Source organism: Aedes albopictus, chromosome 3 (assembly GCF_035046485.1).
Source record: "Aedes albopictus strain Foshan chromosome 3, AalbF5, whole genome shotgun sequence".
Lineage (NCBI taxonomy): Eukaryota > Metazoa > Arthropoda > Insecta > Diptera > Culicidae > Aedes > Aedes albopictus.
The window spans coordinates 415,648,199-415,671,770 of NC_085138.1; the positions used below are offsets into that span (position 1 = coordinate 415,648,199).

At 41.1% G+C, this 23,572-nt stretch overlaps 1 protein-coding gene across 5 annotated transcripts in view; it reads left to right on the forward strand.

Moving 5' to 3' along the window:
* Nucleotides 1–14,396, forward strand: part of LOC109403171 (choline transporter-like 2) — a 78,574-nt gene extending 64,178 nt beyond the window's left edge. For 2 of the 5 annotated variants that reach the window (XM_029875532.2, XM_029875533.2), the window contains 8 exons: nt 6,380–6,502; nt 6,568–6,924; nt 7,088–7,356; nt 11,836–12,001; nt 12,063–12,294; nt 12,356–12,671; nt 12,729–13,383; nt 13,532–14,396. In XM_029875532.2, the coding sequence (XP_029731392.2) occupies nt 6,380–6,502; nt 6,568–6,924; nt 7,088–7,356; nt 11,836–12,001; nt 12,063–12,294; nt 12,356–12,671; nt 12,729–13,383; nt 13,532–13,638 (2,225 nt within the window). In that variant the 3' untranslated portion in view covers nt 13,639–14,396. Of the gene's footprint in view, nt 1–5,960; nt 6,285–6,379; nt 6,503–6,567; nt 6,925–7,087; nt 7,357–7,711; nt 7,804–11,835; nt 12,002–12,062; nt 12,295–12,355; nt 12,672–12,728; nt 13,384–13,531 lie in introns of those variants that run through there. The other 3 variants (XM_062856313.1, XM_029875534.2, XM_029875535.2) reach the window with 3 other exon arrangements.
* The last annotated feature ends 9,176 nt before the right edge of the window (nt 14,397–23,572 follow it).

Sequence of the window (23,572 nt, forward strand, 5' to 3'; positions counted from 1 at the left end):
TTGCTTCCAGTGATGGAATACTCCTCAGAGCAAAACAAGAGCGCCTTCTTTCGTTTTCCTTCACCTTCCTGCCTGCAGCTTGTGACACCGAAACAAGGTGGATCATACCGCGCAAAATGCCGGTAAAATTGTCGTACAACTTAGCGGGAGCCTCAAAAATGATGCTCAAAAATGTTTCTCTTTGTGCTGATTTTTGTGGTTCAACGTTTCTCTTTGTTTTTCGCCTGTTTCCTCTTTACTCTCGCAATCAATATCGATGGGAGCGTACCTATATAAACAACAAGAACAAAAACGTGCGTTTAAGGCACATTGTGGGAGCAACTGACAAGCCTGATTGCTTCGGAAATTTCTTCAGGAAATTTTCCGGGAAATCCTCGATGAATTCTTCCAGAAATTCCTCCGCGAATTTCTGCGGGGAAACTTTCGAGTTTTTTTTTTTTAGGAAAATCTTCTGGGAATTTCTCCAAGAATTACCCTGAGAATTTCTCTACGATTTATTTCAGGAATTCTTCTGAGAATTTTTTCTCCAGAAATTCCTCAGAGAATTTTACCAGAAATTTTTCCGTGGATTTCTCCACGAATTTTCCGGAAATGCCTCTGGAAATTCCTCTGGGAATTGCTCTGGAAATCCTCCGGGAATTTCTTCAGAAATTCCACTAGGAATTTCCTCAGAAAATTCTTCAAAATTACTCCTAGGAAATTCCTTTAGGTCTCCATCTATGAATTTCTCCGGGAATTCCTCTAGGATTCCCATTAGGAATTCCTTCGGTAATTTTTCCAGGAATTCCGAAGGAATTCCTTCGGTAATTTCTCCAGATTTTTTTTCCAGGAATTTCTCCGAGTGTTTCACCAGGAATTCCACCGGGGATTCCTCCAGGAAGAAGGATTTCCTGAAAAAACTTCCACAGGAATTGCTGGAGAAATTTCCGGAGGAATTCCTAGAGAAATTTCCTGAGGAATTTTCGGAGGATGTCCTAGAGGAATTCTTGGAGAAATTCCCAGAGGATTTCATGAAAAAATGCCGGAAAAATTTCAGTAGGAATTCTTGAAGGAATTTCAGAAGAATCCCCGGAGGAATTCCAGAAGAATTTCGTAGAGAATTCTTGGAGAAATTTCTGGAAGATTTCCTGAAGAAATTCCCAAAATAACTCCTGGCAGATTTCCTGGAGAAATTTCCCGGAGACATTCCCTGAGGAATTCCTTGAGGAATTCCTTGAGAAATTCCCAGATAAATTCCAGAAGAAATTTTTGACGGAATTCCTGGAGCGATTCCTGAAGAAGTTCCCAGAGCAAGTCATGGAGGAATTCCTGGAGAAAATCCAGAAGACATTCCAGGAATAAGTGATGGGGAAATTCTCTGTGAAATTTCCGGATGAAGTCCAGGTGGAACACACTGGGGTAGAACGCAGTTATGGACGGACAAAACTTCTAGTGCTCTGGATATGCATCCTAGAGATTTGGTGTCTTTAGAGAGGTGTCTTGTAAGAGTTTTGACTACAATCTGATAACTCAATAGTTGATCTAGATAAGTTGCAACTGATCTAGTTCACTTTTAGCTTTTTACATAAGCGTCATAGAAGAAAACTTTCTTCTGCAAAGTTGTTCATTCTGATATTTTTGACATTTCTTCCGAAGACACTTTTACTCTATAATGCACACGAAAGGCACAATGGGCTATCAAAAAAATTCCATATCAAAAACTTACATAATCACTGAAATTTGAGGGTTTTCTTATTTAAATAACAAAAAAGGTGATTTACAATTTATTTGATAACTCATGAAGCAGCAGGTGGAGGCAGCCAATATTTTGGCTAAAACATGTCAATATCACTAGCATCGATACAGTGGGGAAAGAAAAGTGGGGTAACTCGGGGCTTTTGCTATATACTAGTATGAAATCACCACGAAAATAAATGAAAATTGACCATTAAGATCAATTTTTTGAACTCCCAACATGATGTAAAGCAATTTTCCGATTGCTTTTTAATGTAATATAGCATAGCAAATACAGCAAACGTAACATAGCAAAAGCCCCGAGTTACCCCACTTTTCTTTCCCCACTGTATCGATGCTAGTGGTATTGACATGTTTTGACCAAAAAATTAGCTGCCTCCGCCTGCTGCTTCATGAGTTATCAAATAAATTGTAAATCACCTTTTTTTTTGTTATTTAAATAAGAAAAACCTCAAATTTCCGTGATTATGTAAGTTTTAGATATGGAATAATCTAATCTGCTAACCAAACGTTGGGAATTTTTTTTTCTGATTTTTTTTATTTCAAAATATTGATCAAAATCGATTTTTTCGACTTCGTCAGTAAAGTAGCCCACTGTGCCTTTCGTGTGCATTATAGAGTAAAAATGTCTTCGGAAGAAATGTCAAAAATATCAGAATAAACAACTTTGCAGAAGAAAGTTTTCTTCTATGACGCTTCTATAAAAAGCTAAAACTGATCTAGATCAGTTGCAACTTATCTAGATCAATTATTGAGTTACCAGATTTTAGTCAAAACTCTTACAAGACACTTCTCTAAAGACACCAAATCTCTAGGATGTATATCCAGAGCACTAGAGGTATTGTCTGTCCATAACTGCGTTCTGCCCCCGGTGTGTGGAACTACCGAAGGAATTCCTGGAGGGATCACCGGAAGAATACCTGCTGCGATTCCTAAAAGGACTTCCCGGAGAAGTTCCTGGAGGAAGTCTTAAAGAAATTCCCAGTGGAATTTCAGAACAATTTTGGAAGGATTTTCTGAATAAATTCCTAGTGGAATTTCTGAAGAGATTTCCGCAGGAATTCCAGGAGGAATTCCAAGAGACATTCTCGCAGGAATGCCCGGAGACATTCCCGGAGGAAATCGTGGAGAAATCCAGGAAGGATTTCTTGGAAAAAATGCCGGAGAAATTGCAGGATAAATTCACGGAGGAATTCCTGAAGGAAGTCCTAGAGGAATTCCCATAGGTATTCCTGGAGAAATTCCCAGAGCATTTTCTGCGAAAAAAAAACCACATGAGACTTCCTAAAGAAATTCCTGGAGAAATTCCCAGGAAGTTTTCCTAAACAAGTTCCTGGAGGAATTCCCGGAGATGTTCCCGAAGATATTTCTGGAAAAATTCCTGGAGAAATTCTTTAAGGAATTCGTGTAGAAATTTCGTAGGAATTCCTGAAGGAATTCCCGAAGGAATTCATGAAGGAATTTCCGGAGGAACTCATGGAGGAATTCCTGGGGAAATTCTCAGTGAAATTCCTGGAGGGAATTGTGTAAAAAAAACTGAGGAATTCCTGGAGAGATTCCCGGAAGAATTCCTGGAGCATCCCCCGGATAAATTCCTGGAAAAAAAATCCCCGAAGAATTCCTACAGGAATACCTAGAGGAATTCCTCATGGGAGTTCTAGAAGAATTCCTAGAGAAATTTCCGGAGGAATTCCTGAAGACATTCCCGGATACATTCCTGGAGACATTCTCGGAGGAATTCCTGGATAAATTCCCGCTGGAATTCCTGGAAGAATCCCTCAAGGAGTTCCTGTAGAAATTCCCAGATGATTTTCTTGAGAAAAGCTAGAAGTTCCTGGAGGAATTTCCGGAGGAACTCCTGGAAAAATTCCTGGTGCAATTCTTGGAGAAATTCATGTAGAAATTCCAGTATGAATTCCTGAAGAAATTCCCGGGGGAGTTCATGGAAGAATTCCCGGAGGAAATCCTGGGAAATTTTTCAGTGAAATTCCCGAAGGAAGTCCTGGAAAAAAAACCTTGGAGAGATTCCCGCAAGAATTCCTGGAGAAACCCCCGGAGGAATTCCTGGAAAAAATCCCCGAAGAATTCCTGGAGAAATTACCGAAGGAATTACTGGAGGAATCCTCGGAAGAATTCCTGATGGGAGTCCTAGAGAAATTCATGGAGGAGTTTCCGGAGGAACTTCCAGAGACATTTCCGGAGGAATTCCAAGAGAAATTCCCAAAGGAATTCCTGGATAAATTCGCGCTGGAATTCCTGGAAGAATCTCTCAAGGAGTTCCTGTAGAAATTTCCAGAGGATTTCCTTGAAAAAAAACTGGAAGTTTTCCTGAAGAAGTTCCTGGAGAAATTCCTGGTGCAATTCTCGGAGGAATTCATGTAGAAATTCCCGTATGAATTCTTTAAGAAATTCCCGGGGGAGTTCATGGAAGAATTCCCAGAGGAAGTCCTGGTAAAATTCTCAGTGAAATTCCCGAAGGAAGTCCTGGAAAAAACCTGAAGAATTCCTAAAGAAACTCACGGAAGAACTCCTAGAGAAACCCCCGGAGGAATTCCTGGAAAAAATCCCCGAAGAATTCCTGGAGAAATTACCGAAGGAATTACTAGAGGAATCCTCGGAAGAATTCCTGATGGGAGTCCTAGAGGAATTCATGGAGGAGTTTCCGGAGGAACTACCGGAGACTTTCCCGGAGGAAATCCAAGAGAAAGGAATTCCTGGATAAATTCGCGCTGGAATTCCTGGAGGAATCTTTGAAGGAGTTTCTAGAGGATTCCCGGAGGAATTTCTGAAGGATTTCCTGGAAGAAGTGCCACCTAGCGAATAAATCAGGAATCAAAGACTCAGTTGTTAGACAGTTTTTGGTTTGCTGAAGAACTTTGTTGAAGACGCCATCATTCTATCTTATCAGGATTCTGAAATACATAATTTTGAACATATTTTACCCTGGCGCAGCCTAGCGGACGATTCTCGAACCAAAGATGCCATTGTCAGATATTTCTTAGCCTGATGAACAACTTCGCTGAAAACGGCATGCTTGTAGCTCATTAGGGTATCGAAAAATACGTGTTTGAATTTTTCAGATACAAGGCGCCACCTAGCGGATAAATCCCAAACCAAAGACTTTACTATCAGATAGTTCTGAGCTTGCTGAAGAACTTTGCCGACGACAGCATCTTTCTATCTTATCAGGTTTCTGAGATATGAGGGTTTCGACATGATTTACACTGGCGCCGCCTAGTGGCCGAGTCGCGAACCAAAGTCGCCGTTGCCAATTAGTTCTTAACATGCTGAAAAAAATCACCGAAGACGCTATTCTTCTATCTCATCGGGATCTTGAGATATACGTTGTGCAAAGTATGCGGCCAATTTTGGTACCCCAAGACAATCCGGAATAACTCCGGAAGCATGTGGACCAGGCACACATATCCCCGGAGTCCTAAACTAGTAGAGTTTTTCGGGAATTTGTGAAAATTTCATCAAAAACAAAAAAGTCTTGATATTTTCATATTTTGAGCTAGAAATGCTCTAAAACCATCTTAAGCTGGTTGGAATAGTATGAAAAAAATGGATCAACTACTACCATTTTAAACTATTGCTCATGCCCCCAAAATAATAGCAAATATGTAAAGGACGTTACATCTACACCTACAGGGACGGACAGAATAGGATACACGTTGTTCGATTTTCATCTAAAGAAGAGATCTGAATATCAGTTTTCATTACACTGAATGACATACAAATACAACCGGGCATTAAAAATATTATCTTGATATTCGAACTGTAATTTTTTTTAAAAAAAAATCAATTAAGCACCCACATCACATCAAGTTGATTGTATTGAATTTTTTGAGAAGGACTATTTAATGTATTCGAAGTTTCTTCTGAAATGTTGTAGTGTTTTGACAGACTGATATCTTATTTACAAAATCCTTGATTACTTGCAATACCCAAGTAAAATATTGAGATTCAGTGCTCAAAATAGGCACGTTTTAGATAATAATCAACGAATGTAGAGTTTATTTTGAGCAGCACTGTTCCTACCTACATACTAATCTATTTTCGTTGAATTTGTCCGACTGAACGCTTTTTTTGTTTGCTTCCACTCTGTGTGTCGCTCTTGTGGCGATACCAAACGCATTCAGTATACCAAATGTAACGATAACAGTAGGTATCTCTCGAGAGTGCTCCGCTTGTTCGAGGGAAGCAAACCGCGAGGGCTGTGCGATAGAATGATAAGAATGTTTGGGAGCATTCGGAAAATTTAGTTTAAGTTTACAAGTTTCGAGCGATTTACGAGTTGCAATACTAAATAAATCTCTTTACATAATTGTGATTCACAGTGAGATTACCATACAGTATATAACGTACGTGTAACTGCAGTGATACATAGATAGATACTGCGAAATGCTTATCAGGTTATCAGTTTTCGATTGCTAATTGACGACTACATTAGTCAGAAAAGAAATTTATAGTGAAGATGGGGCTCTGCTGTGGATCGGGAGATCGCGTCATACAACACACCGCAGATGATGTTCTAGATCCATCTGAAAGTAAGAACACTGTATTTTGAAGAGAAATGTGTTTCAGGAGGACGTTGTGTTGTAACATGATAAACTTACGACAAAACTTTTTTCGTTCTTTACAGGTCAACCACTGAAGTACGATCCCGAGTTCAAGGGACCTCTGTCGAAGCGATCATGCACGGACATTCCATGTCTCCTTCTGTTCATCGCCTTCCTAGCGGGCTGGGGAGCGGTGGCCTACTATGGTGAGTACCTCCTGACGCAGAAACCTGTAGAACGTCAATAACCTGCCTACTATATCTACACACAGCACTTCACCACGGCGACTTGGATCGCCTACTAGTCCCGACCGACTCGAACGGTCTCAAATGTGGCGTGGATAGTGAGGTCCAGAAGGAACCCTATCTGGTGTTCTTCGACATAACTGAGTGTGCCAAATATGACGTCCCGCTGTACGGCTGCAAGACTCCGCAGGTTTGCGTCAAAGAATGTCCCACCGAAGATTTCACGTTCGTTACGAACCTTTGCAATGCAAATTCCCTCGCTAGCATCCGATCAAAGCTGATCTGTGATCACACCGTCCAGAAGGATCAGCTCGGCTGCAACGATATTCAATCGCTCATCGATCGAGGACGTTGCGCCAGGTATTATCTGAAGAGCGTTCCGTGTAAGTATCGTTCATTGTTCAATATCTAAGACCCCGCAATACTCCGATCCCTAGTCCCTTGCATCTATTTGTGTCGCATCGATGTTTTGTCTCTGTACCCATAACTTCAAAAAGACTACCCCCTAGAATCAAGAACGGTCATAGAAAGAGTCGCTATTTGCAGTCGCTAAACGGTGCATCTCGGACCTACCGGAAACCGAGTGTCCCTACATTCCACCAATGGTACTGCCCCAGTACCAACTAGCTCCGTCCCCCAAAGACCACTCGACCCGATCCGGCAAACAACTCTCAGCCGAGATGCGGGACTGTGCCAGCCAACGGCGCCGAGGTCGGCAGCTGCTGGTCGATCGCGTCACCAAACTGCAGTCCTACTTTGCACGCTACGTGGATAACCTGCTGTCGCACGTTACCAACGATACCAATATCCATCAGGTTTGTGCGGCGAACATCGCGTAACATCGAGTTTACAGTATTGCTAACCCGTAGCATGCTGCGTTTGCGAATGCCTCTGTGTTTGACTAATCCAACTAGAGCTGTGGCGTTGTTTTTTGTCTCCCTCTTACTCCGTCTTGCGCTTTCTACTCAATAACCCTGAAACTAACCGAACCAACTAATCAGTAGGCACTGTTAATGCGTTATCGCTCTTACTCTCTACAATCGATCTATCTCTATCTTATTGCTACTGTTTATGAACCCCTGGCACACGACTCTCCCACAATTGGCAACTCACGTAACCCGTAAAATCACTGCACCACCAACCCTGACAACGACGACGATGACGGAGCAGTTTCGAAACGTTGCCTTCCCAATCTGGAGACAATCAAGGACATCGATAAAAACATCATCGAGGGAGTCGTTAATATTAAACTGCTAGCCGGGGTAGGTTTGTTTTGTGTTGTTTGAAGGATGTGAGTCAGGGTTTTATAGGTAAAACTTGGTAAAGATGGTATACAGTATGCGGCAGGAAAAAATGCGAAAGTGTTTTTCAACTTCAAACCTCATTTTCGTCCATTTGACATTAACCAATCTATGTTTCAACGTTCCATGATCTATAATAGGCTAGTTTTCTGAAAAGTTAATTAAAAAATTTCCCATTTTGGTCACTAACCTTTACAGGGCGGCGCCTGAAGATGAAGACAACCAGAATTTTCAAACCGTAGAAAATCGCACAGGTTGCTAAATTTCGCAGATAAAACAAAATTGTTGATTTTCTCTACAATATCATCAAATATATGTACTTATTTCATCTGGTATGTGAAACTACATGGCTCTGGATCAGTGTGGTCTGGTTGTTCGTCGAATTTGAGCTAATTTTGTTACTGTTATAGTCATTTTGTTTAATGACCATTGGGCGCGCAGTTTATTGATATCCGCTTATTAGGCCTACAATATCACATGTTAAACATCAAAAATGTTCATTTTTATTTTTCAGTGCTAGAATATAGACATTGACTGATACACTGTCATGAAAAAATAGTCATATATATCCCATATTTAGCGTGTTATAGTGCCTTGAACTTTTCGCATTTTTTCCTGCCGCACCCTGTAGAACACTCATAATAAATCAAAACCAGAACTTTTTGTTCAGAGACCTTCCTCAGAAGTCTGGGAAGACCTTGTCCAGAAGTCTGGGAAGACCTTCCCCAGAAGTCTGGGAAGACTTTCCCCAAAAGTCTGGAAAGACCTTCCCCAACAGTCAGGAAAGACCTTCTCGAGAAGTATGGAAAAAAAATCCCCAGAAGTCAGGAAAGACCTTACCCAGAAGTCTGGGAAGACCTTCCCGAAGTCTGAGAAGAGCATAACAAGAAGTCTGGGAAGATCTTCCCTAGAAGTCTGGGAAGACCTTCCTCAGAAGTCTGGGAAGACCTTACCCCGAAGTCTGGGAAGAGCTTACCCAGAAGTCTGGGAAGCCCATCCCCAGAAGTCTGGGAAGCCCTTCCCTAGAAGTCTGCGTAAAGCGAAACCAGAAGTCTGGGAAGACCTTCCCCAGAAGTCTGGGAACACCTTTCCAAGAAGTCTGGGAAGACCTTCTCCAGAAGTCTGGGAAAACCTTACCCAGAAGTCTGCGAAGAGCATAACCAGAAGTCTGGGAAGACCTTCCTCAGAAGTCTGGGAAGACCTTCCTTAGAAGTCTGGGAAGACCTTCCCCAGAAATCTGGGAAAACCTTACCCAGAAGTCTGCGAAGAGCATAACCAGAAGTCTGGGAAGACCTACCCCAGAAGTCTGGGAAGACCTTCCTTAGAAGTCAGGGAAGACCTTCCCCAGAAGTCTGGGAAAACCTTACCCAGAAGTATGGGAAGACCTACCCCAGAACTATGGGAAGACCTTCCCCAGAACTATGGGAAGGCCTTCCCCAGAAGTCTGGGGACACCTTTCCAGGAAGTCTGGTAAGACCTTCCCCAGAAGTCTAGGAAGCCATTCCCCAGGAGTCTGGGAAGACCTTCCCCAGAAGTCCGGAAAGACCTTTCCGAGAAGTCTGGAAAGACCTTCCCCAGAAGTCTGGGAAGATCTTCCCAGAAGCCTGGAAAAACCTCCCCCAAAAGTCTGGAAAGACCTTCCCCAAGAGTCAGGAAAGACCTTCCCGAGAAGTCTGGAAAGAACTTCACCAAAAGTCAGGAAAGACCTTCTCCAGAAGTCTAGAAAGACCTTCTCCAGAGTCCAGGAAAGTTCTTCATCAGAAGTCTGGGAAGACCTTCCCCAAAAGTCTGGAAAACCTTCCCCAGAAGTTTCGAAAGATCTTCCCCAGAAGTCTGGAAAGACTTTTTCCAGAAATCCGAAAAGACTTTCCCCAAAAGTCTGGAGAGACCTTCCCCAACAGTCAGAAGAAACTTTCCCGAGAAGTTTGGAAAGAACTTCTCCAGAAGTCTGGAAAGACCTTCTCCAGAAGTCTGGAAAGACCTTCCCCAGAATTCAGGAAAGACCTTCCCCAGAAGTCTGGGAAGGCCATCCCCAAAAGTCTGGAAAGACTGTCCCCAGAATTCAGAAAAGACCTTCCCCAAAAGTCTGGAAAGACCTTCCCTAACAGTCAGAAGAAACTTTCCCGAGAAATTTGGAAAGAACTTCTCCAGAAGTCTGGAAAGACCTTCCCAAGAAGTCTGGAAAAAAACTTCCACAGAAGTCAGGAAAGACCTTCTCCAGAAGTATGGAAAGGCCTTCCCCGGAAATCTGGAAAAACCTTACCTAGAACTATGGGAAGACCATAACCAGAGGTCTGGGAAGACTTTCCTCAGAAGTCTGGGAAAACCTTCCTCAGAAGTCTGGGAAGACTTTCTCCAGAAGTTCAGGAAGACCTTCCCCAGATGTCTGGGAAGATCTTCCCCAGAAGACTGGGAGGACTTTTCCCAGAAGTCTGGGAGCACCTCACCCTGAAGTCTGGAAAGACCTTTCTCAGAAGTCTGAGAAAACCTTCTCCAGAAATCTGGAAAGAGCTTCCTCAGAATTCAGGAAAGACCATCTTCAGAGGTTTGGAAATACCTTCTCCAGAAGTCTGTGAAGACTTTCCCCAGAATTCAGACAAGACCTTCCCCAGAAGTTTGGAAATACGTTCTCCAGAAGTCTTTGAAGACTTTCCCCCAGAATTCAGAAAAGACCTTCCCCAGATGTCTGGGAAGACCTTCCCCAGAAGTCTGGACAGACCTTACCTAAAAGTCTGGGAAGACCTTCCCCAGAATACTGGGAGGACTTTTCCCAGAAGTCTATGAGTACCTTACCCTGAAGTCTAGGAACACTTTACGCTGAAGTCTGCGAAGACCTTCCTCAGAAGTCTGGGAAGACCTTCTCCAGAAGTCTGGAAAGAGCTTACTCAGAAATCTGAAAACACCATCTTCAGAAGCCTGGAAATATCTTCTCCAAAAGTCCCAGATAGAGTTTCACCAGAAGTCTGGAAAGACCTTCCCCAGAAGTCTGGAAATACCTTCTCCAAAAGTCTGGAAAGACCTTCCCCAGATAGAGTTTCACCAGAAGTCTGGAAAGATCTTCCCCAGAAGTCTGTTCAGATCTTCCCCAGAAGTCTGTTCAGATCTTCCCCAGAAGTCTGGAAAGACCTTCCCCAGAAGCCTGGAAAGACATTTCGCAGAAGTCTGGAAAGACCTTCTCCAGAAGTATGGAAAGACCTTCTCCAGAAGTCTGGTAAGATCTTCTCCAGAAGTCTGGGAAGACCTTCTCCAGAAGTCTGGGAAGACCTTTTCCAGTAGTCTGGAGACACCTTCTCCAGAAGTCTGGAAAGACCTTCTCCAGAAGTCTGGAAAGACCTTCTCCAGAAGTCTGGAAAGACCTTCTCCAGAAGTCTGGAAAGACCTTCTCCAGAAGTCTGGAAAGACCTTCTCCAGAAGTCTGGAAAGACCTTTTTCCAGAAGTCTGGAAAGACCTTCTCCAGAAGTCTGGAAAGACCTTCTCCAGAAGTCTGGAAAGACCTGCTCCAGAAGTCTGGAAAGACCTTCTCCAGAAGTCTGGAAAGACCTTCTCCAGAAGTCTGGAAAGACCCTCTCCAGAAACCTGTGAAGACGTTTATAGGAAGTCCCTTTTCAAAAGTCTGGAAGACTTTTCCCCAGACGTATGAGAAGATCTTTCCCTGAATTCTCCCCAGATGTCTGGGAATTCCTACTCCAGAAGTCTGTGATGACTTTCCTCATAAGTATGGAAAAATGGAAAGACGTTTCTCGGAAGTTTGGACAAGCATTTCTCTGAAATCTTTGAAGACCTTCTCTAGGAGCCTGTCAACATCTGGAGATCTTTAATTTTGTATTTTAAACTAAGTTAATTTCATTAAGAAGTAAGACACATTAGTATGAATCAGACTCATCAGCAAACCACTGTATTTTATTCACAAAGTTTACAACTAACAACCCTAAATCCAAAATTATCAGAATTGAATTTCCTTTACTGACACGTTCATCCCCTCCCCCCACCAGACTGGCCAAATGGTCGTCGAAGACATCCTGCAGTCATGGCGCATGGTGATCGTGTTCCTCGTGGTATCCCTCTTCGCCAGCTTGATCTTCATCACGATGCTGCGCTGGATCGCCAAACCGATGGTGTGGATCTCGATTCTTGGCGTAATTGCTGCCCTCTGCTACGGTGAGTCCCAATCCCGCCCCCTCGATCGCTGAACTCTACCAAACTTCGTTTTCTCTTCCAGGCGTGTACTATAGCTACGAGCAGTACCAATACATCAGCCAACATCCGGTCGAAAGCCACGTCAACGTGTCGCCCAATCTGAGCTCGCTGATCAACTCGTGGTTCAAATCCGATCGCACCTGGCTGTGGATATTGATCATTCTGTCGATCATTCTGGTGGTTCTGTTGTTGGTGATTCTAGTCCTCCGCAAGCGGATCGTGATCGCGATCGCACTGGTTAAGGAAGGAAGCAAGTAAGTTCCCGCATTATTCAACAGATTCCACACATTACCAAGAAACTCGATCATCCCACAGAGCGGTCAGTGCGATCTTCTCGACCGTGTTCTTCCCGATCATACCGTGGGCGCTGCACATCCTGGTGATCGTGTTCTCGGTCGTGGTCGGGCTGTACCTGGCCTCGATCGGAGAACCCGTTCATCGGGTGTACGGTTTGAACACGTCCTCATCCTGCGTGTGCGACAACGGGTACCGCGATGGGGATGTGTGCGATCCAACGGTGTTCAACGATCACTGCCGGAACAGTTTGGTGCGGGCATTGGACGCACGCTGTACGGATGCGGCCTGCCACTTCCAGGAGATCAACAGCCCCAAGGAAGTGGGGTACTTCCACGTGAGTAGTTCTTCGTCATACTTTGTGCGATCGCTCATCATTTGTTTTCTCTCGCAGGCAATCAACGTGCTTGGGTTCTTCTGGGGTATCTGTTTCGTGTCGGCCTTCGGCGATATGGTTCTAGCGTTCACCTTCGCCACCTGGTACTGGACTTTCCGAAAGAAGGAGCTCCGGTTCTTCGTGTTAACAACAGGTTTTCTGCGTACGGTTCGTTACCACTTGGGAACGCTGGCGTTCGGTTCACTGATCATCGCCATCTGCAAGATCATCCGGGCCTGTTTGGAGTACGTCGATCACAAGCTCCGAAAGTACGACAACGGAGTGGTGAAGGCGGTGCTGTGCGTTTGCAAGTGCTGTTTCTGGTGTTTGGAGAGTTTCCTCAAGTTCCTGAACACCAACGCGTACATCATGTGTGCAATCCACGGAAAGAACTTCTGCTCCAGTGCCAAGGATGCATTCAGTCTGCTGGCCAGAAACATCCTGAGAGTGATTGCGCTGGACAAGGTGACTGGGTTCCTGTTCTTCCTGTCGAAGCTGTTGATTGCCTGTGGAATGGCGGCCGTGACTTATACGTTCTTCGATAGCGGGCCAACCAAACCGTTGCACTATCCGTTCATTCCGGCGATCTTGGTGTTTGTCGGGACGTACGTGATCGCGTCGGTGTTCTTCAGCGTGTATTCGGTAGCGGTGGATACGTTGTTCCTGTGCTTCTGTAAGTATTTCACACGAAAGCCTTCAGTTAAAAACTGTGGAAGTGATCATAGAACTCATAGCTGAGAAGTAGTATACTTTCTGTAGACTTTACGTTCAAAAAAAGAACATAAAGAAGTCTTACTAACCCTAACGTTTTCCGGTTTTAGTGGAGGACTGTGAACGAAACGACGGCACCCAGGAGAAGCCCTACTACATGTCCAAGAGCCTGATGAAGATTCTGGGCAAGAAGCAGAAATTCGATACGTCTCGTTGAGCCCACAAGCCTAAAAGTATTGATCAGCAGTCGCAGTGATATCAAGATCAAACATACCCAGCCAAAAAAAGAAATCGAACAAACACACTACTGATGTTTAGTACGTAGCAATCATATTTCGTAAGTGATAAGGCCAAAGTGAATTTTTGTAAGCCCCTACCCCACAAAAGAAAAATCGAATGGTGCAATTAGAAAGGTTATTTATCTGAGATGGTGTTGATGAGCGATAAGCGAGAGGATCCCTTGACCGACGTGACAGAGGAATAAGACTTATCCATTCGTATCGTATAGGTCACATTTTGAAAAACCAAATTATTGTTCAGTCGATTCGAAGAATTCCAAGTTCGAACTTCGCAATCAAAGACACACGTAATGTTTAGGGATACGTATTTTTATATAAAACTTATTTATATATGAATCATTGTATTCACGTAGTTGTTAAGCGGAACGCTTAAATAAACGGAAGAAAGGATGCTATTGTGTGTCACGAGATGTGAAATGATGTGATAGTCAGAGAATGAATTACTAATATATACATTATACATACACAAGTGAAGTGAAGTAATGGATATACCTCTGTGCAAAAAAAAACTATTTTAAAACTGAGAAACTGAACCCACACTTACACGTTTTAAAAATTACATTATCAAACCGTAGAGAGCTCTGCGATTTCAGTAAAGCAGAGGATAAACAAGTGTAATTTCAAATTTCCGATATGGACACAGATACAGATCTTAATAACGAAGAATCAGGCAGCATTTGGATGGACTGTTGTACCTACGTGTAGTGCGTATCACTTCCCGATGGAACATCCTTACAATCGCTACATATATATATATTTATAATATCTAAAACATTCATTGGTTCATTTAATTCATAATGGGCAGGCTTTGTGGTTTAGTGATTACTGGTTGTAATTCGTATCAGGAAGTCCTGAGTTCAATCCCTGGCTCGTCCTACTTTTTTTTCCTCCTTTGTATCTGTTCATAGATATATATCTGCAGTTAGAAATCCAATAGAACGGATTCGATCTTGCTGGATTCCTGTAGTACTGCTGCCGGAAGATTCCTACAGTACTGATGATCCGAACTATGGAAATACCCCAAGCAACACGACTTGTTTCAAAGCCAGTACCAGCAACATCAGTGCAATTTATTCACTGTTCAAATTAAGGACAACAGAACACAATTTCTTCTTCTTTGAAACGCAAAAAGCGCAAATTTTAAATCGTGTTGCAACTTGAGCTACAGAAAAGGATAAAAAAAATGAAAAAAATATATTCAGACTCGAACCATGGACACCAGGAGTATTAACCACTCACCTTACATACTACACCAGAAGCTCTGTGAAAGATTTGTTGCTCAATGCACCATAAAAGCTACTGAAGTTACGCGTTACTTCATTGTACCGCTTTTGTCACAAGTTAGAATAGCTGTCAAAATGAAAAGACGCGCAAGTTTTGCGCAACACATTTGGAACCTAATCTGAACAAACAAACCAGAGTAAGATGTTTCATGTGTGTTACATAGCACATTTAATGCCAGCTGACTGTATTGCCACTTGTGAGGAATATGTAAGCTCCGCCTCCATAAATCGATGTTAAATACGATGTTATTTGTAATTCCTATGAAACAAAGCTGCAACTTAACGATGTTCGGAGTTTAAATGCAACTCAACTGACAACATGGAAGTTGCGTGCGCTTTTATTGCAACTCTTTTAGACCAAAGCATAGAAAACCACATTTTGGATGATGTTGCAGGTGCTGCTTGGGACGCGTGTCAGATGAAATTTGAGCTGATTGGAAGACTCACATTTAGGCGTATTCTTTACTACGTGAATTTTTACTGTGCGATACTAATTAAGCGAACTAGCTTACTTGAAGTATGCTTTTCATTCAAGTGGAATGGATTTTTCGATGCTTTGTATGTTGTATACGCGTCGTCATAGACATGTCGAGGAAAAATGGTCAAACAGGCCTCAAGTGTTGCAGTTCAGTGTTAAAGCTGCGCAAGGTATGTACATTGTGATAAGTCAAATAGTTGGAACGCAAGTAGCGCCAACGCCATTCAATGTGACGCCACTCTTCTGCACGTTCTCATCAGAAACCTTTTTCCTGGGGTTCAGGAGCGATATGGTTTCTGTCTAGATAGAGCCACAGGTAACAAACGTAATTCTTCGAAAATTTTTTGTTACATATACTGATTTATCGAACGTATTCTATTTATAACTTAATCATTTTATGGCTATATCGGTCTTTTTCTACTCAGAGTGTAAGGGAGTAGAGATCAAAGTGATCAATGAAATGATAAATATGACAGTATTCGCTAGGTTGCGAACAAGTGTGAAAATTTATAGAAGGTGAAATTAGGCAAGTAGCCCAAGTAACAATTATACTTTTGTGGCAATCCTGAAGTGATTTCTAAGATAGAATAATAAAACTTAGCAATAAAGCTCTTTGTTCTGCAAATCTGAGATAAAATAGGTATAAAACATCCATAAGACTAATCTGGCCCACTCTTCAGGAGATCTTCAAAGCTGATTTTGAAGACTGCTATGAAACTAGTTGTATTTATGTACATGCACTGATGATTGATTATAAGAACTTCATGGAACTTTAACAAGAATAGCTTGAGGCATGTTGATCTTTTAGCTGTCTTTCTCAAAAGTGTCAACAGTGCATAATAAATGAAATCTTTTATCTAAGCATTATGCAGATGCAAACAAGTTTTGTTTCATGGATGAAATGTTAATTGAACTGCGAATTAATTTTCATGAAATTGAAATGGCTAAAACATTTAAATTGCCTGACAGATCATTCATGACAAGGAATCAAAATTTTCCGTGCCATACCCACTTTTACGTTGATATGCCACCCAAACGAAAATTACAAAGCGCCTCAAAAATAATATCAATCATTAATATACGAAGACATAAATTTCCTTTAAAAACAAAAGGCTACGCCACTTTTTCAATTCTTTCTAAGCATGTCTGCCGTTCCAAGCAAACAAAACAAAATGATAGAACCAAGTCACCTTGCATGAAAGCTACAGCCTTTATTGAAGATTGTTTTTACTAGTTATGATCTTAAGGTAGATTTGTTCGTCTTAAATTAAACTTATTCGTTTTATACAAGAGTAACAGCCTTTGACAACCCAACTAACATTTATTGCGAATGTAAACGTCAACAAAGCGTCCTTAATACGGCTTGATGCTGAGTTACTGTGTTGTACATATGGAAGGAAGCTTCTATGAAAGCCCTATACCAATGAATCTGGCGAACTTAATCAGCATGTATATGCTGTGCGAGAAGCTTCTATGCCACCAGCTCTTTTCTCGGCTCCTATGTAACCACTAACTGAATAACATCTTGAGAAGGTGCTTTTTCAGCCTTTTCGCAGTTGTTAAATAATAGTTATACGGCATCCCCAAATTAAACGTTTAAATATAATTAGGTTATGGATACCGTGACGCAATACATGTGGAACTGGAATTATCACTTTTAAAATTGAATAATTAAAGTACTTGCCGCTATTTGGAATCGAACTCCCGATCTCCGTATCCACTGGTCCCGGTGATGTCCTCGCTGCCACACTGCTATATATAAACATAGAAAATAGCCCGTTTTGTTTTACTCCAGACAAGGCTTCATAATTGTGCCACAAGAAACCTTACCCAACTTCATCTTGCTGCAAAAGCTTGTGAAACGTCAAACGCAATAATGTTTACATTGAACAAGCTGTTGGATTGCGCCAACAGATTCTTCTTCACAGCTTCTAGCTGAAAGAGTGTTCTTTAAACGGCTACGAAGCGCTGCTGTTTTGTGTTTTGGCAACATTACAGAACGTACTGTATAAAAGCAGCTGTTGTAGTAGCTGGGACTCTTACTCGATTTGCACATCTTCCGGCAAATCTTCCGCCATTGAATTAAAGTGCAATATAAGCAACCCAAATAATTTCACAGCACAGACATAGATAGCTGTAAAGAATTTGTGTAGTAGCCAATCTTGTTAGCGATCACAGTCTTTGACACCTTTTTGTCGAAAATCGGCTGCCTTTGTCTCCAACATTCGCAACACACGCGATCAAACTACTGTCCGGAACAAAAATGTCGAATGAATGCGCTTGACCACGATTGCGTCTTCTGGAGATGGTTCGGTTTTTGTTATTCCTGTCTTTCCCATAAAGAGAGCTGTTTTGTATAAATGTATGTGTCGTAATCGATTTATCACACACGAATTAACTAATATTATACCAATCTTAATCAAAATTGGCTGAAATCTTCCGAAAAGTTGGAATTAGACAAATGTCACCGTGTCAGACGACGATGATTTGATCCACTTTTTTGTTTATTGATCTTCGTTCTGCCGCTCGTGTTGTGTGTAAGAGGTAGCGGTCGCGCTCGAATGAAACAAAGCAAGCTGACACCCGACCGCGGCAACGAAACGAAGGTAGTGAAAAGTGTCGAATGTTTACAAGCCTGGTAGTAGCTACAGGGGATGGCCAAAATGTTTGGGATAGGCAACTTTTTTTCTCACACAAAAAAATTCAACATGCTGTTCATAGAGTGCATCAAAAAATCTCAAATTTTGACTGTTTGTCAACCTATTATATGTGCATCATTGGTTCAAATTTGGGCTCGATTGATTATTTTTTAGCGAAGTTAGAACCGTTCGGGTAAAACACTATTTTCTAGACAATTATTTTTTGAACTGTCACATCTCGGAAACCAGTGAACCGAATTGAATGATTTTTTTAACGTTTATCAACAATATATTGATACTTAATACGACGTTATAAAATGAAATATTTTTTACGGCGAATTAAGTTATACCGGGTTGAAATTTTTACCCATATAGAGGAAAATAAATCAAATTTACAATGCCACACAAAAATTATTAAATGTGTTCTTCCTTCAATCTAAATAGGCTCTAATATATCTGATTAGAGATAATTTGATAACAGAAGTGAAAAATCTTTGGATATCAACACTAAAATTTATTGACATTGATGTAAAAAAATTATATTTTTTCGAGAAAAATCCAAAAAGTGCCAATTTATGATAACTTTTTTTCAACCTTTAAAAAGTATCTATGTTTCAATAGTTTGTGAAACATTTACATATTGTTAGTATACGTTCAAAATTTCATTCAATTCGGTTCACTGGTTTCTGACATATGACAGCTCAAAAATGAGTTGTCTAAAAAATAGTGTTTTACCAGAACGGTTCTAACTTTGCGAAATATTAATCAATCGAGCCCAAATTTGTACCAATGATGCACATATAATAGATTGACAAACAGTCAAAATTTGAGATTTCTTGATGCGCTCTATGAAAAGTTATAGCATGTTGAACTTTGTTGTGAGAGAAAAAAAGTTGCCTATCCCAAACATTTTGGCCATCCCCTGTATATATCCCGCTTAGAGTTTGTTTTGACAATAATAGGGGTACTCACTAAACAGGTTAAATTGCTGCGTAAGCCATGATTTTCTGCTTATTTGAAATGTTTCATGATTTTGCGAATGAAATAATCTAAGATTGCCTTGGTGATCGCGAAGTTTAATCAGTTTAATCAGTTTACGCTGTTAAGTGAATCCCCCTATTGTTTATATCCGACAAGCCGTGTTGGTAAACCAACAGTTTCTTTATTACAGCTTCTAGCCGTAATGAAATCGCATAACGGCCTTTAAAGCGCTGCTGGTTTGGGGATTTGTCAGTATAACGAGTTGTACAGCGTTGACTGCTTTTACTCGATGGTTACACAACAGAAAGCAAATGACTGAAGCTTATAGCGCTGAAAATGTTAGTTGGGAATTCAGCTCATTACTACATTTCTAGTACTACACCGAACGTTTCCTTATCTTCATGTCTGCAATGAAATGGTGCAAACACCGTGGGTATTATGGTTTCTTGCCTAGTTTGATGCTGATTGAGGAAAACTTTGGGTAAATATGTTATTGTAACGTCCAAAACAACTGTGCAAAATTTGAGAGCGATTGGTTGCGTCCCCGTATCCCGCATTTCGATTGAAATTTGTATGTAAATTCGTATGGGAAAACGTGCTTTCTCATAAATTGATTTTTTTTGTCTGAAACGATCTAACTTATGACGTTTATGTATAGCCTAGGATAAACCAAAAAACTTTGCCGAAGACCAGAAAGTGATCCGACATTTGTGACATTGCAGATCGTCCGAAAGTGCTCAACATTTAACATGTAAAGGAATAACATCAAACTAACTTACCAAACGTAAAACTTTTTTCACACACAAAATTCCGAGGTTATCTTTTCCACAGATTGCACCCCTTTCGGATGGAATGAGATGTACATCCACACTACGCATATATTGTATATGTAAAGCCTAGGCGAGAGCGCATTGTTTTTGTGTGTTGGAAGTCCACACACCTCTCATCGACGACTGTGTCGAAGAGATCGCGCGGTGAGCGGAAAGCTTCCAATGGGTCGCGACGTTCTCAAACGACCGGTTACGGAACATGAGTCCGTTGCTTGATGACATAATTAAATTAATTATCGATTTTTGCGGCTTAACCAGCCGAATGGAAGTTTTACTTTATTCCAAAAGTTAGACTTTACATATACTGGCGTGAGTGAGAAATGGACAAATTGAGGTGAAATTTGCGAAAAAGTTACTCGTCCTCTCGGTGAGACTCGAACTCACGACTCCTACTCACTAGACAGGCGCGTTGCCGCTACGCCACGAGGAATAAAGTAAAACTTCCATTCGGCTGGTTAAGCCGCAAAAATCGATAATTAATTAATTTAATTATGTCATCGAGCAACGGACTCATGTTCCGTAACCGGTCGTTTGAGAACGTCGCGACCCATTGGAAGCTTTCCGCTCACCGCGCGATCTCTTCGACACAGTCGTCGATGAGAGGTGTGTGGACTTCCAACACACAAAAACAATGCGCTCTCGCCTAGGCTTTACATATACAATATATGCGTAGTGTGGATGTACATCTCATTCCATCCGAAAGGGGTGCAATCTGTGGAAAAGATAACCTCGGAATTTTGTGTTGAACTTGAATTCAGGTTAGCAGCTACGTCTTCGAGTCTTCTCGTGGCGTAGCGGCAACGCGCCTGTCTAGTGAGTAGGTTTTTTCACACGCTTTGGATCACTTTTCGGTCTTCGGCAAAGTTTTTCAGCATATCCTTGACTTTACCACAGACAAACAGACGTAACACTTGCAAAATTTCCATCGACCACGCTTTTAACGATCATTTTAAATTTTCATAGTTGTGGCTTTCACAACCAGAGGCGCACGCATCGTTTTTCTATGCGTTTGACGTTTCACACTAGCGCCTTCTGTTGACGATATTGCACAACACAGTGATTCGTGCAACTTTTCCACCAGGTGATGGTAGTGTGACTTTACTTTAAATTGTTTTTTATCAAGTGGATTTGTTGTGCTATCATATGCATATATGGAGATTATGTTATGCTAGAATATTTTGGCGATATAGCTGCAAATGTAGTGTACACCACTTGTTCTTTAATCGATTCCGTGTTTTATTTTCTATGTACCTGTGATATATTTAAATGAAAATTGCACAATATTCTTTGTATGGGTTGGGGCTGTTAGATAGAAATGTCTTATGTCCTTTTACAGCTGTAACATAGATCTCCAGATTATACAAAACGTCCAGAAGTTTTTATCTTTGTCTACTGAATACAAATAGTTGTGTTTACTTTTTAAATCATTCGAACTTGATGAATTACATTCAAATATACATTTTGAAACATGAAATAATGGTAGTCATGACCTGATGATGTTCTAGGCAACTTAAAATAGCTCTGGGGCTCTGATTGTAAAACCTTTACCTGTAAAGTATATCAAACTAATGTATGAATGTCAGAACTGATTTCATTAGATCCATACATGTAAATCAGAGTATGAAAGACTAACTGCACATCAATGGCGATATCTTAAGCCATCCAAATCATTTTGGAGTTAAGGCCTTTATATCTATACCCGTAATAACGTACCGGGTGCATTTCAAACTTGGTACAGTACGATTTGGTAGTCATAGAAGATCAGTTGAATCATATGATACTTGTATACACATCATAGAGGCATCCTGGATCATCCGAACTATTCTAAAGTTGAGAAATATGGTTTAAATTTGAAATGGTATATCAACAGAAGTGCGCAAACTTCAAAGTTTGCCCATTTGATTCATACACATAGTGCAAGCCATGGGAGAGAAGTTTCCAGAGCATCAGAAATATCTGAGGTCACCTTTCAGTATTATGTGGTTGAGGCCTTCAGATCTACACTCGTAACTGTAACCGTTTCGTTACAAGATTGTAGATTTTTGTTTTGTATTTTATGTTGAGGTCGGACCCTTCACGTTTCTTGTGTAATAACAGTAGAATACCACAGTAGTGAAAGGGTCCAGTACCGCTGCAAACGCATTCGTATGCTACCAATAGTAAGACATGGCTGTACGAATGACTTAAGTAAGAATGGGTAGAATGTGGAAAAATTGGAATTTCAACGGCCATTGCCCAAATTAGGCAGCTATTGCTATCAGGCGTCCGTGTGCTGTAGATGTTTTTTTTCTAGTGCAGTGATAAGTCCCCCCCCCCTTGACGTGGTCAAGTGGATACCCGGGAAGAAACCTGCTCAGGTAATAAATAACATCCTGCACGGTTCTTAAAGAACAATTTTATATTTAACACTTCGTCCAATAGGACCTCTTTTTTGGGCCTTTTAATAGGTTCCACCGTCCAGCACACGGGTCGGCCCGAAATCTCGGGCATAGGCCCTAATAGTAAAGGAGATTACCCCTCTCGGACGTCCAAGGTGGCCATGCCACGGTCGGCCGATCGCGCCTAAAAGGGAAGACGCCTGCAGAGGAAAATAAGTATAATTTACAATACCACACAAAAATTACAAAATGTGTTCTTCCTTCAATCTAAATAGGCTCTAATATACCTGATAAGAGATAACTTGAGAACAGAAGTGGAAAATCTTTGGATATCAACACTAAAATTTATTGACAATGATGTAAAAAAATTACATTTTTTCAAGAAAAATCCAAAAAGTGTCAATCCATGCTAACTTTTTTCAACGTTTAAAAAGTACCTATGTTTTAATAGTTTGTGAAGCATTTACATATGGTTAGTGTACGTTCAAAATTTCATTCAATTCGGTTCACTGGTTTCCGAGATATGACAGCTCAAAAATGAGTTGTCTGAAAAATAGTGTTTTACCCAAACGGTTCTAACTTTGCGAAATATTGATCAATCGAGCCCAAATTTGTACCAATGACGCACACATAATAGGCTGACAAACAGTCAAAATTTGAGATTTTTTGATGCACTCTATGAAAAGTTATAGCTTGTTGAACTTTTTTGCGAGAGAAAAAAAAAATGCCTATCCCAAACATTTTGGCCATCCCCTGTATAAGATTAAACGGTGACCTCTGAACTCTGAAACGTAGCAATGGTCGCGTTACTCCCGTCAAGGATGAAACCCCCGTCTTCAAGCCTCAGGGTCGGCAAGACGCTCGTGACACTCCGCGAAAGAAAACACTTATAGGTTCGATTAAGAAAACTTCCTCTATTCTTGGTGTGGGGTATGTAGGAAGTCAATAGTCTTGGTTGTTTGGATTACTGAACAATAATGATTTATTCATATCATGCCTCCTGTCACGTTCTTCTCACAGCCTACTCTTATATATAAAATTACACTATACTACATCTCTCCTTTTCTCCATTAAAGTTAAAACAATTGATAATTCATATTACCAGCTGAACCTCCATAGGTAATACTAATATACATTACGCATAATATTTTCTTATTCTTCTAATGCAAATAAATCCATGACGTATTTCTTCTTTTTCTTTACTAATTCAAATTTCAATTGCTTTTCGTTTACCTATACCTATTAATGTGAACTACTCCATCT